The sequence below is a fragment of the Mirounga leonina genome, unplaced genomic scaffold (genome assembly GCF_011800145.1).
Source record: "Mirounga leonina isolate KUSES-001 unplaced genomic scaffold, KU_Mleo_1.0 Mir_93, whole genome shotgun sequence".
Classification (NCBI taxonomy): Eukaryota; Metazoa; Chordata; class Mammalia; order Carnivora; family Phocidae; genus Mirounga; species Mirounga leonina.
Genome location: NW_023270854.1, coordinates 21,004,550 through 21,023,714, shown reverse-complemented (window position 1 = coordinate 21,023,714; position 19,165 = coordinate 21,004,550). Strand labels below are relative to the sequence as shown.

At 37.1% G+C, this 19,165-nt stretch overlaps 1 protein-coding gene across 1 annotated transcript in view; it reads left to right on the top strand.

Annotated features, from left to right (window-relative positions):
* Positions 1–19,165, top strand: part of DCC (DCC netrin 1 receptor) — a 1,173,370-nt gene that overhangs the window by 1,065,256 nt on the left and 88,949 nt on the right. The window contains exons 21-22 of the mRNA XM_034996274.1: positions 1,297–1,329; positions 16,429–16,494. Of these exons, the coding sequence (XP_034852165.1) occupies positions 1,297–1,329; positions 16,429–16,494 (99 nt within the window). The remainder of the gene's footprint in view (positions 1–1,296; positions 1,330–16,428; positions 16,495–19,165) is intronic.

Here is a 19,165-nt window from a genome sequence, read left to right as displayed (position 1 = left end):
GGTAGAATCTTAATATAATAAGCACTCTTGTATGTATGCTGTTTCCCAAAGAGTCATTCAGAGTTCAAAGTCTACTACTTACTAAGATAACCTTTCTTGGTCTATCCTTTTTCATAGAATATGTTTATGGATTATTTTAAAATGAAGGAAATTGTAAGTGATAGAAATTTGTAACTAAGTTTAGAATTTTTCTATGAGGTGACATTCATAAACCCTGTTCATCTGAAAGGGGTATCTATTAACAACATCATTTTTTGAGTATTTCCAGTCTACATATTCTTCTGGGCAATGATATGTGTCCCATCAATTAGCAAAGGAAGGACTACTGCTTCTGAGACTTTTGCTTTACCTTTCAAACAGTGATGATGGATTTGCTGGGAGACTGCCACCCCAAATGAGAGAACCAGGGTGCTTAGGTTATAGGTGGCTGCCCGTGGGAACACTATCGTATTTTTCTCTGTGTGAGTTTAACTGACACATGTAAAGAAGCCAACAGCAAGTGTAGTAGCCTAAATGTCAAGTTTTAGTGCAATTGAGTTCAATAAACCCAGAAGATTTGAAGCCCAAAGGAACTCAAGTATAGGGGAAATCATTCTAATTGATGGAAACTGACAAAGATCTACACTGGTCAAAATGTCCTCTCACAATTTCTGTAAAAGCAGTGATATTGTGAATTTACCTCCTATACAGTTATATTTGGTTAATAGAAAAGAAGCCACTTAAAAAATGTTAAAGATATTTTTTAAATGAAAAAAAGTCATTTTCAAGAACATTATTCATAATGTACTTGAAGTTGTGAGCAGGTAAGAATTCTCTTCATAAGGTCTAAAAATTTATTAAACCATTTAGATTAAGACACATTTATGATATTCTCTTATTTTACCCTATCCATGTGAGATTGGTTAAGTTCTCTGGTTGAAAAAAAAATTGAAGACAAGAAAATAGCCTCTTTACCTTATTTAAAATATATGGGTGATAATTACTTGGTGATCATATGAGTTTTCACGTACTGTATTTTTAATTAAACTTACAAGATGATCATTTTGAGTTGATGTGTAGAGGAATGAAACAAATAACATATTTTTAAGAACATATATAGCAAAAACCATTTTCAATTTTTCTCCTCTGACTACTATTTAATAGAAATAATCACATCAACCTTGATTCCTTATCAATTTTATTTCAACAGCGCTTTGGCCTTGATATGAACACTTGCTCACAAAACTGTCGATTTGAAGTGTCAGCTTCCTTGCTAAGAAGTGTCAATGTCTAATAATATTTCTTTCTCCCCCACAGTAGAACACCCTGACAAAATGGCTAATGACCAAGGTATGGTGGCTCAATCTGTCATCCTTTCTCTGCTTGAATCAATTCTATCTGCTAGAAATGTCAGTCATTATTTTGCATTCCTTTTTTTTTCACCTGGGCCATACACCTGATGAAGCAGACACTGGCGTGATAATTAATCTTGTTAATGAAGTTCTGTTTGGCTGAAGCTGCTGGTCTGTTGGGAAGATGTAAATTTTCTTGAGAGGAAATTGTTTTGTCTCTATTCTGAAGGACCAATTAAAATGTCAAGCTTCTTTGTATGAAATAAATTTTTAGTCTCTGTCTGCACTTCTGAATAATTCACATTAAGTATAATTAAGCTCAGCATAATTTTCAAGCTGCTCTTATACCCTTTCATGAGCTATGGATTAAAGTTCTGTAGCTCCACAGAGAAAAACCATAAATCAAGTGTGCTTTTTCTCTACAGTGAGCTTCTTTTAATAAATAAAAACAAAGTTAGGACAACTTTTTTAGGGCATTACTATGGTTCATTTTGAAGTCAGAAAGCTTTCACTCTGTGAATCAGATGCTAGCTCAACTCAGAGTATTTTATTCTCCTTCCATTCTTTTGCTAAAAGCTGATTCGTGTAGAGAAATAGGCATGGCTTTACACAAAGGAAAATGGAGATAAATAAGAGTTATCCATCACTTCACAGGTAGATAAGAATTTGCTATTATCATGATTTGCAGACTGATAAATTATTTTTACACTAAAGGTAATTGGTAGAATTCTAGAGGAGAAAAAGAATAGCTTATGAGCTGTATTTTTTCAGCCTGTTATATTCTTTAAAGAAGGAGGAGTTGGGAAGTATTTGCAACTTGTTATAGTCGGTGATGTCCAGATTTTGTCCATATTTGTTGGCTCAGAGTCTACAGTTTGTGTCGTTTTTCTCCTGCTTTGGACAATCTCCTGTCAGCAGAACCTGCTTGTGGGCATCCTGTCTTAGAAGGCACCATCTTGTAAGATGGAGGAAAACATTCTTTTCAACAAGAATACTTTTTAACTTTTAAATATTAAGCATCTGGATATTAAGGCTCACTAACAGAACATTGTCTACATGAGTAGTATTTTATTTAATGATTCTGTGTTCAGGTTTATCCCTGGGTCCTTAAATCATACCTCTGCTTCAGAGAACATGGCTGGGACTTCACACATGGAAGTAATAAAAATGAACAATACGCAGAAATATCTACCCAGAGTTCACATTTACATTAATCACCTAAACGTACTTCCTGCTTACTTCTACTTAAAATATCTTTGTAAGACCAATATCTACTAAATGGTAATATTTGTGAACTATTAATGATGAATACTGATCAGTTAACCTGTATTTACATAGGAAAATTAAGTATTAGTGCTGGCCAGATCCAAAGCTGGAATAATTAACTAGCAAAAGTGGTTTTATTATTTCATTTATAAAATAATTAAAACAACCTTGCATAGACTTCTTAAATGAATTTGGAACTTACACAGGTGGATAATTCCTGATTTTTGAAATTATACTTAGAGAAATATATATAGAGAGAGAAAACATACCAAAAAAAATTTTTTTAAGTCAGTGAACCAGATGAAATGTTACATTATTAGCCAGTCGGGCAACGACATGCCCAAGGTTCTGAATAAATGGATTTTGTTGCTGTTTTTCAGTTAACTGTTTTGTTTAATATTATTTTAAGCTATCAAAAGTATGTTTTGTAAATCAGTCCTTTTATAAAAGAAAAAAAAAGAGTAAATTATTCCCCAGTCTCTCTGATCACACACTCTCCATGGATTTTTCTCAGATTTTCTTATCAATCGTGAAATTAGATCTGTTTTCAGGGAAAAAGTCATTCCCAAGAATTATTGTCCGTGGCTGAGTGTATTAATATTATTTGGGCAATTTTTCTTTTTCTTCATCTAATACCACTTAAAAGATTCTGTCACATATTATACTACTTGGTGCCTTATTCAATCACAGCTGGTATACAGTTGTTCAAACTGATAGGTTCTAAATTTTACATCAAACTCAAATCACTTGTGAAATTGAAAGGAACTGACAACAGATAATTTAGTGGTTATAAATAAGATCTTTAAATTCTTACAAAGAAAGCATATCAGATTTACTGGCCATCAAAAGCTCTTTGTAAACAAAATCAGTCTCCTGCGTTGATGACCGTGTAGAAGAAAAATAACCCAGATTGGAGATCCTTCTAAGATTGATGAAAATAAGAGGAAAAAGCCATTCTGAATGTTCCCACTCTTAGCACAGAGCAAATTATTTGAATATGTCTTACTGTGCCCACTGTTAGACCTATTTGCCCTTCCCCATGGTGAAGTGATCTCACTGTTACATCTATGACAGGAGCTGAATTTCTGTTGAGAGAAAATTCAACACCTTGGGTCATAGTGAACCTTGCAAAGATGAATCCTAAACAGAAAAACAGGTCGAATTGAATTTACATGCGAGAGAGGAGGAAAAGTTCTGATTATTTTAACGAAGTATCTCTGTAGACTTTTGTCACAATTACTTTTTCTTGGAATCTGATATATGTCCTGAAGTACATAAATGGGAAAACAAAAAGTCAGTTATATTTGAATCAGCCATGATTTGAGGAAAATATTTTCTCCCAAGTAATAGCAATAGTAGTTTGAAAATGATAATTTGCATTGAACTCTTTTTCCTTCTGTGTAGTTATAAGTTGATTATATCTAGCATTTACTTATCTCTCTAATCTCAGCCTCCTCTGTAATTCCCTGTTTTTTGCAGCCCCTTATCTCTTGTTACACATCCCAATTTTTTCCTCTAGTCTCTTCCAGGCACAAGTGGCCAATAATTTTGAAGGTGATCATGAGATTTTAGAGATTAACCACAGAGTTTAATTTTTAGGAAGGTCAGGTAGGATAGGGAAATTGTATGGGCTATATCAAGTGAGTGCAGAGGACATAGAAATGCTGTGCCTTTTTTCCCCTTTTTTATTTTTCATATTTTGGTAAGAATCCTTTCAGTGTGTGTGTGTGTGTGTGTGTGTGTGTGTGTAAAATGGTAAAATGAACTCTTATGAAGGCCTACCACTGTCTCTGTTCACAGAATTCTCATTTAATCCTCACTGCTATACTGTGAGATACGATTATTGTTCTCATCTTAGCAATGAAGAAGCTGAAGCTCAGTTTCAGTCAATTGTCTATAGACACACAGCTAGTAAGTAGCAAGGCCACGATTCAAACCCTGTTCTTAACCACAGAGTATGTTCATCCCATGTATGTATATGGATGCATACACAACCACACACTCATGTTTAACATAGATTTGTAAGGTTGCTGTATCTGAAGTTTGTGTCTGGATATCTTCCCAGTATCAGCTTTCCTTTCCCCATCTCTGTGCATAGTCCAAAGAACAAAGAATAAAACAGCTTTCACTCTGGGGTCATCTTGTTAGTGGGAAGTCACAGCACTGAGTATGTGATCCTGACAGTCGGTTATCTCGGGAAACACAGGGATGGTGCTAATTCCACTGCCTTAGTCAGCTTAGGCTGCTTATACAAAACGCCACAGACTGGGTGGATTAAACAACAGAAATCTACTTCTCACAGTTCTAGAGGCTGGAAGCCCCAGATCAAGGTCCAGCCGAGTTGGTTTCTGGTGAGAGCGTTCTTCCTGGCTTGCAGACAGGTGTCTTCTCGCTGTGTCCTCACATGGCAGAGGGACAGCTGGTTCTCTCATCTCTCTTCCCCTCGGATCAGGGCCCTACCCTTGTGACCTCATTTAGCCTTAATTACTTCCATAGGGCCTCACACTGGGTGTTAGGAATTCAGCATGTCGTTCTGGGGGACAGAGGGGAAGCACGAACCAGTTCACAGCATCCGCCTTCAAAAAGAAAGCTCTTCTCTAACCCTCACTGATTATCTCCCCAGTGTTTCAGATGAGGAGGCAGAAGGCAGTGCCTTGCCTAAGGTCACACAAATAGAGTTGTGGGCAGAGGTGGATGCCAACATGCTTCTCTCTGACTCCCGGAGTGTAGTCTGTCCATTGTAGACTGCTGCTCTCTGTATGAAAAATGTGGCTCTTTGATTTTCCGTAATGAGCTTAAACCTTTTAGGGTTTCTCACAGAAGCATTTATAAAAGCCTCTGTTTGGGGCTGCAATGGAGGATGGCTATGACTATAAAATATGACCAATTCTCAGAAGTGATTATCATCAGATCAAACTTCTAATCTTAAAGGATTGCTTTTACACCCTTATGTTCTGTTTAACCCCCAAATGTTGCTCTCCACTTTGAGGTGTCCATGTGTAAAAAGTGGTCATTCTTAGCATGAACACAAATGTCTACAAGGTCATGTGTGTTTCCATGTCTGCCCATTGGGGCATGCAGAGTAGGTGTTAGGGCCATGTCACAGGACCTGAAAGAGGGCAGGAGCCTTTATGAAATGATCTATGTCATCACTGAGATGAATCAGGAAGAAAATGCTTGCTTCAAGCGCTCTCAAGTGTCTCCCCCTCTCCATGGCCTTCAGAGGGGTGATCTAAAACACCAGGTACAAAGGAGATGGAAATGCATAGCCCACTTTATAGATCTATATGCAGGTGGCCTGCTGAGAACTGCCCTCCCACCAGGAGGGAGAATTACTCACTTCTGAATCATGGTAAAGGCTGATAATACCCTGGCTTTCCCATCAGCACCCAGTGTGTACTCCAAGAATGGTGGATTGGGCTCGGAGACCTCAAATTCTAGTGCCATCTTGTCACTGTGACCTCCTGTGTGACTTTGGACATGTGACTGACCTCTCTCAGCATCCTCATCTGTCAAATGATGACGTTAGCCCAAAGTATCTTTTGTTTTCTTTCAAGATTTCAGATGATTGAACTAGAAGATTGGTGTTACGATAAAAAACTCGGACATAGCATCTTCACGCAGTGTAGTACTTCACATTTTTAGCATTCCCAGGATGCATCAATCATTCTTCTGTGCACCGTTCGTGTGCTATCATGTCATCATAACATCCCTCCAGATAAAGAAAATGAGACACAGAGGTTCTCAAACTTGTCCAAACACTCACAGTACATAAGAGGGTAGCCCGAGATACAGACCCCGGTTAAATAATTTGAGAGTCTCTGCCCTTAACCACTGTATAATTTCTGGAAATACAGTGAGTTAATTTGTTCCTACTTTGTTAGGAAGAAAGTGAAACCTAAATGGCATCACCATACATTCACCTAGTTTAAAGTTCTTTGTCTTTCCTCAGTAGGGTATTCAGGCAAAGTACTTAATACTACACCTGCCATACCTCAGCGGGTTTAATCTCATGAATAAACAGAACGTTAATTGTTTCCAATTTTAAGGAAATAGGGTTTTCAAGGCAGTCTAGTCAAGCTTGGAATTTAGTTAATGTAATCCAGACTTTGCAGGGTTTGGATTACACCAGCCAGGATGCTGTTCGAAAAATTGAAGTCTTTAGCACCTTTTGATGGGAGCTGTTTAACTGAAAATTAAAATCTCTTTCTACCCTGTTATTGTGTGGAGTTTCAACTACTTTATTATTCAGTTGCTGCTCCACCCCCTTGAAAGAGAGTTATTCTCACCTGTGCTTTTCTCAGGTCCAAAATTTTGCAATTCTAGAAATTATGATTATGGTATAAAAGTAGGGGTGAAAAATGAGTAGTGTGCTTTTGATAAAGTGTTGAGGTGCTTCTCGTGTTCCCAGCAAGCAGTCAGGTATTTGCTTAAGTCAACCTCTTAGGAGCTTCTATGTTTCAATACGTAACTTTGAAAGAAAACATACTCAGTACTCTTAAGAATTGATGCGATTCATGGCATACTTGTAAGTTTCTTAGACCCAAAAGATAGACATTTTTGTTAACAAGCCCTCAAAAAGATTTCTTAAACAAATTCTTTTTGTAAGAACCACTCTGTTGCTGAATGTCTTTCTTTGCTGTAGACATTAGCCAAATACCAGGTTCCTGGCTTGAGTTTTCTGCCCACTACTGTTAGACCTGGACTCTGCCTCCTCAATTTTCTTTCCAAAACAGATGGCTCACCAATGCTTATGGAGTAAAGTCAGTTCTTTGACATCAACACCCCAAATGTCCTTTTCAAGCCTCAAGACTAGTTCATCCCTCCACATATGTCACAGTCTATTAGCAAAAATGTATAAATCTCTCTGGGAAAGGTTTTCCCAACTCCATGCTCTAACTGGTACCATTCTCTTAGCTTTGGCAGTACTTTCTCCCTTTCTATACCAAGTCAGGTCCTCATCTTCTAAGACTCCCTTTCCCATTCTGCTTTTTTCCAAGAAGTCTTTCTCACCTTTCCAGTCTTTTTGTCCTTCTGTATGTCCATAACACCCAACTTATTCCTTGCTCTGTTCTTCATTTCTTATAGTTCACTATTTATATTCCTAACCTCTGGGCCAGGTTATAAATTCCTTGATGGCAGAGGACTGGTCTGATTCACACTGTCGTCCCCACCTCTCAGTCTCTAATTGAGAATCTGTCATTATTGTAGTTGCCTGGTAAGTGTTTGTTGAACTGAATTATGACACATGTCTTTGAGGAAACAGTCACAGAGTAATCTGGAAAGAAAGACTTTACCATCTGATCAAAAGTATATTTGGGACCTAAAAGCAATAATGCTCAGGGCTATGGATACTGTGCATGTTACTAATCTTGGGGAAGGTGAAAATATGTTTCCAATAAGGCAAAAATATCTTGAATATTCATATATTAAGTTAAAGCTAAACTGGAAAACAAGTTCTCTTTAATTCAGAAAATGGTGGTCACATTTGTAGATGATTCTGACCTCCTGTGCACTTTTCTTGATCTCTACCCTTCCTGTCATTTCTGGTTAGCAGAAAATTTATTTTTCTTGCATTTCCCTGGCTGCTTGTAATTCTGAGTACAAAAAGGAGAAAAATCAAAACTATGGGAGTTGATTAGATTTTGAAATTTCAAACATGAAGTATGAAAAGAATTGGACTCACTTTTGACAGCTTGCTGGTAACAATGTACCTAGCATCATGCTGTGTGTGGTAAACATGAGAAAGACGTACAGTTCCATGGGTCCGTTTTCAAGAACCATGCAATGTAGTTGGGAGGAGTATGTAAATACTTCCAGCCCAACATTAAAAATACAAAATGTGAAATTAAGTGGTGCCATCTCATATGTATATCGTCATTATAGGGCTTCAGATGGGCAATCACTATTGGTAATAGAAGAAAAGACTCCTTAAACCCAAGAATGGACTTTTACTATATGAGTAGAACTTGATTCAACACACATGATTGCGGAGGGAAAGATTACTTGAACCTTTACGTAGAGAAATCCTAGAATTGGAAAATCAAGATGCCAAGAAGCTGCTCATAGAGCGAGGATTGCAAGATGCATTCAGGGGACAGTTAGGGTACTGCTGTGTATTATTATGATAAAGAGAGGGAAAGAAAGAGAGAGAAAGAAAATGGTGATGTTTTGCTCTTTCCCTCTACTCTAACACAACAGTTCTCTGGCTTTCCTACTTTTCAACACATTAAGTATCTCTGTCCACACTGGTCACTGAAGATCAGCATGCTCACCTCCAGAACCCCGCAAACCCCATTCACTCTTGGCTGCTGATGCCAATCATACCTTGCTTCTCAGGGGAGGCGGGGTGTGAAAGTGTGGGGCATTAGAGGAAAGGAAGATGTGGAATAGGAAGAGGGCCTAAGTATCTGTTAATTCACCCAGTAATGGTAAAATCATCATCATCAGAATCAGACCTGTTCAGCTGCTTAAAATGAGTATACTTGTTAGTCTTTCTGAGCCACAGTTTACTCACCTATAAAATGGAACTAAAAATGTCTGCCTTGTGGATTCATAATTAGTACTATTCTCATGCTACTTATTATAACAGTCTCTTATAATTTATTCTTCAAATTCAGCCACAATACTTCTTCTAAAACACATATTTAATTGAGTCACTTTTCTGCATAAAATATCTGTAATGGACCTCTGGCTTCTGCAAGATAACTTACAGACTCTTTGGTAGAGCATATAGGGAGTTTTATTATTTCATGTTTGCCTGTCTTTCTAAGGTTACCCACCTCACTCTTTTCTACCTGATCTACTCATCTTTTAATTCTCAACTCAGATGTCACCCTGAAAAGCCTTTGATCATTTTACTAGGCATAAATAGTCATCATCCTGTTTTTCCATTGTGGCACCTACCTATAATATTTTTAAAACTTTTGGCCATATGATGTAGTTATTATTACTCAACATTTTCCCCCTCACTAATTTATGAGCCTTTGCAATATCCCCAATACTTAGAACAGTGGTCCATTCAATACATTTGTTGACTAGATGGATGGAGCACGAGCTGATACGTGAATGAAAAAATTTTGTGCTCCAGAAGTGTCATCATTTACACATACAAACAGCACAACTAGTGTGATCCTGACATTCTGGTGTTTTCATACTGTAGTTGCAACTTCCTGATGAACAGTCACTTGGAGAAGAAAGAGCTTTCATGCTGTTTTGTTACCTCTCCTTGCACTGCTTGGTAACTCCACTCAGACACAAGCATATCTCACACTGCCTTTGGGATAAGCTTGTGGACCATCCAGGTATGGGAGACTTTCATGTTCATTCAGTGGCTTTTGAGGACAGTTGTTCTTTTATAATCCATGAAAAATTCTTCCTCATCCTCCATGTTTTAGTCGGGTGAATGAGCTAGCTCTTGGGAAGATCTAGTCATCCAGGAGAGGGTCCATGTTTAGAGAAATAGGAGGCTTTTTAGATTTTGATAAAGACAAGGCTGCACCAGAAGTGATTCCTTAGACCCACATACTAGCCATTATTCCAGATATGCTATAGGCAAGAATGCATACAAAGAGAGAAGAGAAAATTCCACAATCACCATATCATTCATATATATGTATGTATTTTTTTGTCTTTTCTTCTCATTGGCTGACATCTATTATCCTGTTCAGGAATCCAGACACCAGTGAGTCTGGCTTAGCGTTGCTTTACTCTGGTGCTTGCAAAGGAAGAAGAACGCAATGTTTGCAAACTTTTTTCCTACCTTAGAATATTCCCCAGGCAACTTTTCTTCACCTGTCAATTGCCACACTGCAAAAAAACTTCAGGAAGTCAGGACCCAAAATCAAACTGAGATGTCAACCAAGAGCCAGGAATTAGGGGTTCATTTATTGAAATTGTTTATGTCTATGATGACTATAATTTCCATTTTGGAAAGTGTCCTGATTAATACCCAGATCCAGGCAAAAGTGGTAATAGCACCCTCTTTCATTCTTAAAGTGGCCTGGTTTTCATAATTATATGGTCACCCAATTCACGACGTTTGTAGGTGGAAAAATAATCTTAGATTTTAGATTGATTTCTAAGGATTTTAAAAATGAATTTGCTTTTTATTGTAGTCTAGTCTGTCCATATTTTATTGCATAAAGTCAGAAGTTGGAACTCCAAAAAAAAGTGCTTCTCATGGTCAAGGAAAAGATGGATAATCACATATTTGGTTCTCTTACATTGTTTCTAACTCGTAGCAGGTCACCAAAGAACATTCCCATTCTTGAAAACTACTGCTCTTAGACTTGCCACAGGTGACAAATATAAGGATATGTTTTGAAGGAAGGCAAAAAAGATTTGTTAAGCACCACATCTCAATATGTGGCAGGCATGTCAGCTTCTCTTACATATGAAGTAGTAACATTCTAGCTTCTTTCAATCAATGAGCTTTCTTTCATGTGTACTTGGAAACAATGTGTTAAGGAGAGCTCATTAATTCTTTTCCATTAATATATGTTTGAAATATCCTAGGCATGAGTTATGATTTCGCTTCCTGGCTCTTAGATATCCTGATGCCTTTGTTCAAAGTCAACAGTATTATCAACTGTGTGATAAATTGATCTCTTAGACACTTCTCCAGCCTCTGAAAAATTATCTGCTTCAAAATAGAGCTCCATATGATCTGTGTATTGGACCATAAAACTGTATTCAGGTGTCATTAATAGATATCCTTTATCCACTGGTACACAGGACACAAAATCAATTCAATTTCCATCATTATCACCAGAACTATTTTCAGAGAACCAATTCTAAGATCAAGAAGATACCTCAGTGCTCTGCATTCTTGGGAGAACGTTTATTGAACATTTGTTAGATGACCAATCTGTTCATTCAATTTAGATTATGGGCCATATGTTTTTCTTAGGATTGATTGTGTGGGTGCCATTCTTAAGGACCTTCTCTTATCCCCACTCAGGGAAGATAGATTAAAGAATAGATCAGAACTACCACATCCAGTTTTCTCCATGTCCTCTGCACATTAATTTTCCATTAACTCCTCCCTGAACTTATAAATATCTACTCAGAAAAACTAGACTCTAGAAATCCCAATTGAATTAATCTTTGTTAGCTGCTGATAAAATTTTTTATCATGGAAGATATTCTCCATCTGCCCATGACTGCTAAAAGTAGGGACTTAATGTAAACATTAATGTTTCATTTTATACAAACATACACACAGACACACACCACAATTCAAATATAGAAATAATATTTAAAGTGATATGTAAGAACAAGAACAAAGAAAATAGCTTGTATAATAATTATAACTTAAACTCTTGTTCACATTAATAACATGTCATTGAGCATTGTAACTCACATTAGTCACTCATCAGGCCTTGAGAACACAGTATACATGTCACTTTGGTAAACACCAAGGAATATCACAATAAGCACACTTCCTACAGGAAGTCCTATTACCTCTGCCCGCTTTTCCCCTCAATCCAGAGAGCAAATGGCAGGGAAATCATGGAGACTAACTTTTGCCCAAGGGAGCGCATGTCTCTTGCCAAAACCGCCCCCCCCCCCAAAAAAAAAGATGAAAAGAAGTCTCCTAGTGAGATCTGTTCTTTATCCTTTAGAGAAAATATAAAAATTTACTCTTTAAATGACTTCATACTTTATAATACTGTAAAAATGCAAATAAGGGAAGGGACATGAAATTTCTGGTTTGGACTTACCTAATAGGTGCCTATAAAAAATAAATTTAGAAATATATAATTTTAATAACTCCTAAAATAGTTATACACTTCCTCTTTTCAAAGTTAACCATGGGCTCATTTGTTTTACTGTTCTTTCTGAAAGTACCATTTCCTGGTTTCAAAACCTAAGAAAAAGTAGAAAATATCTGTTTTAATTATCAAAAATTTCTGGAAGAAGTGATTTTTGGATGAAATTATCTGGATAAAATACCTAGTTGGTTATATGATATATGAATTCATTACTCTTTAGCATCTTGATTCCTTTTCTCACCCTTATTTCTATTACTAAGAAAATATGGGTACAGAATAACACAAGAATTCTTCATTTTCTGAAGAATATAACATTTTATTCATAAAGTACATTCTGATTACTGTGTCACATAAAGTCATGATACTACTAATTCTAGAAAAAAAGAAAAAAGAAAAACTGCCCATTTCCAATTTTTATGAACCATGTTGAGCTTTATTTGAATACAAAAAAAAAGCCAGTATACATTGAAATGTATTACATTATTTCTACAAATGTTATATGTAAATTTCATATATTTATTATTGGGAATTTTTAATTTTGAAAAATGTTAGAGATTTAGTGTAGCATGCAAAAAAAATCAGGAGTTTTAAGCTAAATATAACTGTAGAACACATAAGACTGAAAATAATACATTATTTTTATTTGCATGTAGTTCTTTCAGCAATACTAGACAAATGAAAAAACATTTGTAATTAAACCTACTAGTGATTTTATAGTAAAAGATGGGTTAACTTGTTCTTAAATCTTTAAAGTCAGCGCAAATTAAAAACCATCTGCAGTTGGTGTATAGATCTTATATAGGATCGGGATATAGTGAACCAACTTGATCTGTCATGGCAGGATCCTCATCTAATACATGCTTTTATATTATCACTTCCCTGAAGATCTAGGACTGTGCCTTGCATTTAGCAGGCCCTTAATAAATTTTGAATGAATTATTACCAGTTTTATGCTCCACTAATAAAACAAAGACCTCCAGGATCAGATAGTACTTTATACTTTGCATCAACTGACTTTCCATCTTGCAGAATCGCATTCATCTTGTTTCCCTAGATCAATGCTTATGAAATTAACCAAGTTAACTAAACACATTCAATATTTGATCCACAAAGCCCTTAAAAATGCCTTGAAGTGCAAGCAATGACACTCAGTGTCCTTTTTGGTCTTCAGTGTCCCCTCATTTGACAACTTTGTGGTTCTTGCCTTAGAGCAAAGGGAGAGTCTTTTTTCTGGTTTGTTTTTGGTTTGTTTTAGCTTATTATTTTCCCCACAAAGGAAGCTTTTCTGGAAGTTAAAAGACATATTTTAGAGAATAGAAACATACCAGCACATAACGTTAAAATTTTATTCTCACGCCTTTAAGATGAAGAGATCCCCAGACTCACCAATATCCCAGAAAGGAGTTTTGTGTTTCCTTACTGAAGTGGTTCAAGGACTCTAAATTACCATAAATCCAATCTTGCTTGCTGATGATATCAAGTTTTTTTGAAGTACTTTCTGTTAAGAGTTACTTAATTTTCTTTGTGGTATCAATCTAATTATAACCAACAAAAAGTTAAGCAATGTCAGTACACTAGATTGTGTGGGTAGAATGTTCAAGTTTTAAGCTGCCCTCTCTTAGGTAGAAAGCATTTCCAGAATTCCTTTATCTGACATAGAGCTCTAACCATATGACACCTGATTTTCTCCTACCTATTGAAATTCACAGTGTAATCAGTAGCCCTACTAAATTCAGGGGGTGCTCTATCTATAGAGCTTTATGTCTGAGTAATACATGGATATGCTTGTGGGCTTGTTTTTGCATCTTCCCACAAACTAGCTGGGAGATGGAGAAACTTCATTAAAAAGACATTTGTCAGGATGCTAAAGGAAAAGGAAAATCCTCCACAGACTGTTTACCTAATTTCCAGCCAATACAGGATTACTCCCACCAGGAATCATTTATTGCTTTACTGGCCTAAGTGATGGGACTGTTAGCATCTCTTTTGGCTGACTGCTTTGCAATCTAGCTGCTTTCAGATGTGAGAAAAGCTATCTTAATATTCATACAGAACTTCCGGCTCACTTCATTTCTTCCAACATTGATCTTACAATGTCCCGTGGGCAAAGCTTATCCTCTGTTCATTGAAACCCCAAATGTGCCAGAGTCACACAAGCAAGGTATTTGGGAAAAGGCTTGTCCACATTTTAGTCAGCCCACCAAAGTGCTCACATTTACTGCTTATTTCATTTGCTTCTCTCCTGCCTTTCCCCATGGGGAGCGTCCATCCTAATACCTGCTTTATAGACCCACAGTCACTGGCCAGCAGATTTTAAATCTACCAGTTTATGCTGAAAACAGAAGATGATGTGATTAGATTAATGTATGCATTGCTTGTTGGAAGCTTGACATCCTAACTTCAGCTGTGCCTTGATATGAAAAGAATTTCTAAAATTCCAAACGTATGGTCTGTTAACAAGATTTAAGTTGTTCCATCACAACTGTTTTGCAAATAAAGTGATGAAATCTTGGGAAAGCGTCAGCAAGAGGAGTGTTTGGGATGCCGAACAATGTCACAAGAGCAGGACTTGAAAGTCTTAAAGAAGCAGATAAATAGGGGTGCCTGGGTGGCTCAGTCAGTTAAGAGTCTGCCTTTGGGGGCACCTGGGTGGCTCAGTCGTTAAGCATCTGCCTTCGGCTCAGGTCATGATCCCAGGGTCTTGGGATCAAGCCCCGCATCAGGCTCCCTGCTCAGCGGGAAGCCTGCTTCTCCCTCTCCCACTCCCCCTGCTTGTGTTCACTCTCTCGCTGTGTCTCTCTCTGTCAAATAAATAAAATCTTTAAAAAAAAAAAAAGAGTCTGCCTTTGGCTCAGGTCATGATCCCAGAGTCCTGGGATGGAGCCCCACTTTGGGCTCTGCACTCAGAGGGGAGTCTGCTGAGGATTCTCTCTCTCCCTCTGCCCCTCCTGCTTGTGCTCTCTCTCTCTCTTAAATAAATAAAAATCTTAAAAAAGAAGAAGAAAAATAAAATCTATGCATGTGAGCAAATGACCTATGTTATTGTAGCTGACTGCCTCAGTTGGCTTCCTCTACATCATCCACTGATTGTAACTGCTTTCAGAAATAACTCTCTGAAGTAAATAAATGGAATATTAGCTGCATTCTTGTATGTGTTTGCATATAAATTCAACTCTCAAATGTGTTCCTATAAATTGTCAACCCAATAGATATTCTAGAATTCAAAATCTAATAAAATAATTACAGGTGTACAAGTGTGCCAATAGAAAAAAGTATTACCTGTGGTGAAACACATTAATTAAATTTGGCTGATGGTACAATTCTGGTTATTTCCTGGCTCAATGCTCTTAAAGACTGCTTTTACAATGGTTGCACACCTATTGAAAAGCAGTGTTTCCAGTAAGGTGATACTAAGGAAGTCTTCTTCCTTCCCTGCTGTGTTTGTAAGAAATATTCAGAACAGGTATGTGTGTGGTACCATAACCCCATTCTTTACTCCCTATCTACTACCTCATTCCCGGGCACCTATTTGGCACATACCACGAGGACTGCTCAAAACCCATTTATAAGACAAAATGTGCTGTCCCCTTGTAGAGTAATAATGCTAATTTGCCGCAAAGTCATGTCAGATGGATGGACTTCTTATAGCATGAAAGAGGGGGGCTCTACCTCTCTAGGAGCCATGACTAGCACCCTTTCTGTTCTGAGATGTTCAGGAAAGTAACATTGAGATTCATGCCCCTGCTGTACCTTCTGGGGACGTTTTTTGCAAGAAGATTGGAAAAAAAAAAAGAAGAGGGCGGACGACTTTTCAGAGAGGAATTGAATTTAGCTTGTTTAAAAGGGTATTCATGACAGATTTTTCTCACACATAAAAAATAACATTTCCTCACAAAGTATACTGGAATTAATATTCTTAACCTTTCTCTGAGGTGGCCAAAATACCTTGTTCAATTGTTTGTGTGTTTTAAAATGTTTATTATTTCTGTCTATTTTCTTTCATTGTGCATTCTTGCACTCTATCCCTAATATTCTTATGTTTTTCCAACAAACAGGTCGTCATGGAGATGGAGGTTATTGGCCAGTTGATACTAATTTGATTGATAGAAGCACTCTCAATGGTAAGTCAATCAATTAGGTCTATTGGATTAGTTATATTAATTAAATGGTTAATTCTAGAGTGTCTGAGGCAGATTTCTTTTTACTTACTGAAAGTGTTAAGAACCCTAGACCTAGAGTTTTAGTGGGGATAATAGAAAGATGAAATTATTAGCAAACCTGTAGCATATTCTACCAGCAGACAATGCCAGTGAGAGTCAACAAGTGCACAAAACAGAGTCCGTTAGAAAAGCTGAGAAAAATCACTTTTATAAGTGATGCAGGGTTAACAATAGAATATCTAGATTTTAAAGTGTTATATATATTTAAAATGTTTCAAAAAATTTAATATTATTAGAGAGAGGTGATATCTAAGGTAGTTTGAACTAAACCCACTCAGTTTCCTAAAATGAAGTCACTGGGACCTTTTGCCTGGAGAGTTTACTCTTCAGAATCCTCTAGCACCTTATTGCTAATTTTTCTTCACACTCTCAAGATTGAACATTTATTTCTGCTCATTCTAATGGATCATTCACATGCTTTGGGGTTGAGCAGACAGAGGTAATATCTGAACTGCACAGAAGAAGCAGGTTGGTGTTGGAGCTGTCTTCTAGGATCTTGTCCTCAGTTTGCTGAAACAGAAACTGTGGGAGAATGGAATAATACTAGCCAAACTCCCAAGGGACTGATGTATATATGCTAAATTCCTTATATAGATTTTTAAAAAATTGCTCCAATGCTGTTGTTTGGTTTGGTTTACTATAAATATATTCTATATATTCAAAATACAAATATGAATGCTTGTGTACCCATCAGCGAGGTTAAGATATAAAATATTCAACATACAATTGAAATCTCTTATATGTCTCTGACTTAACACATGCTCGCCACCGTTTCCTTCATTCCTCATTGATGTAACCATTCTCCCAAATGTGATGTTTACTGTATAGATACATATCCCTAAAGGTTATATTATTATACATGTTTATCACTTTATAGAAATGACATCATACTATATGTATCTTGTTGCAACTTGCATTCATATTTAATTTTGTTTTTAAGATCTACCCATGTATTTACAAATACCTCTCCTTCACTTATCTTTACTGCTATATAGTGTTTTATTTTATGAAAATAACACAATATATGTATATAACCATTTTAGCAGGTTTTCATGAGAAATTTGATTACTGAATAGATATTCATTTGGGTGGTCTCTTATTAAAAAATCCATATGGGGGGCACCTGGGTGGCTCAGTCATTAAGCATCTGCCTTCGGCTCAGGTCATGATCCCAGGGTCCTGGGATCGAGCCCCGCATCGGGTTCCCTGCTCCACGGGAAGCCTGCTTCTCCCTCTCCCACTCCCCCTGCTTGTGTTCCCTCTCTCGCTGTGTCTCTCTCTGTCAAATAAATAAATAAAATCTTTAAAAAACGTCCATATGGGAAGCTAAAATTGCAATCTAAAAATTGCTTGCTGGTTGAGAAATTAGAATAAGGGGGTGAGTTACGTGATTATTTCCTATTATAGGCTATAATAACTTAACGTATCTATTTTCTCAAAGAGGACATATGTGTCTGTGGAATAGACCAGAGGCTCCAGTTAAAGACTCAGTATCTCCTCCTCTGGCCAGTGGTGGACTCAGGAACATATTTTTACCTATTGACTCTTCTTTTGTAATTGCCAAGCATGCCCTGCTCTGATAATAATGCATTTACTTAACCAGAATATTAAAATAAAATAAGTATATTTCTTACATTTAAGCTTCCTTAATATATTCCAATCAGACCTATCTAAGGTTATATCCAGAATGCTCTTTCCAGATTACTACAATCCTCACCACTTCCTATTGTCTTGTACACAGATCCCCTTCCCTCATTAAGTAACACTATTATCTCCTATAGGTATTTCAGGTTTAGACACCTGCTATAGCTAGTACCTGGCTCTGGTAGTTTCCAGACTCCCATACATACAAGGGACACTTTAGGGAGCTCACAGCAGGAAGATGAGAGGAGGGATATGTTGGGACTGAAAACAGACCAAGGGTGTGCTCCTTAAATAAGTTTAGATAATGGTGGTTCCCTTCCCAAAAACGTGCAGGTTTTATCAACTCATTCTTTTGCCTCAAATTTTATCTTGAGTCTCAACAATATGCCAAACACACTTCATGCATTCAAGCAGTCAGTTAAGAAATGCTACTAAGCCCTCACTGTGTGCCAGGAGCTTGCTATGAGCTATGCCCACATATTGAAAACTAGAACGCCAAAGGAGCAACAAACAAGAAGGAGAATTACCCAGGTGGACAAGACAGAGAAATACATGCCAGGAAGATGAAAGAGAGTGAAACAAATCCTAGGGATGTGAGGGAGGGTAAAAGAAGGTCATTGTTGAAATTGTGTGGGGAAACAACATGGTAGTATTTTTTGCCCCGAGATAGGGAGGTTCTAGGTTTAGAGTCCATGCCAGGAATGAACATCATCCCCTTTCAAATCATCCTGCAGAGCTGATTTTCAGATGCTGTTCTATAGAGAGTTTCAAACTGGAATTCATCCACAGCTAAGGGCATGACTATCCATACTGGCATATGATGGTGTTTTTTGAAGAGAGAGTGCCAGGAAATTAAGAGAGAGTCAGAATGGATAATTGAGAAGGAACAATTGTCCCTTCACCATTCCTACTCTCTACTAAGCCATGG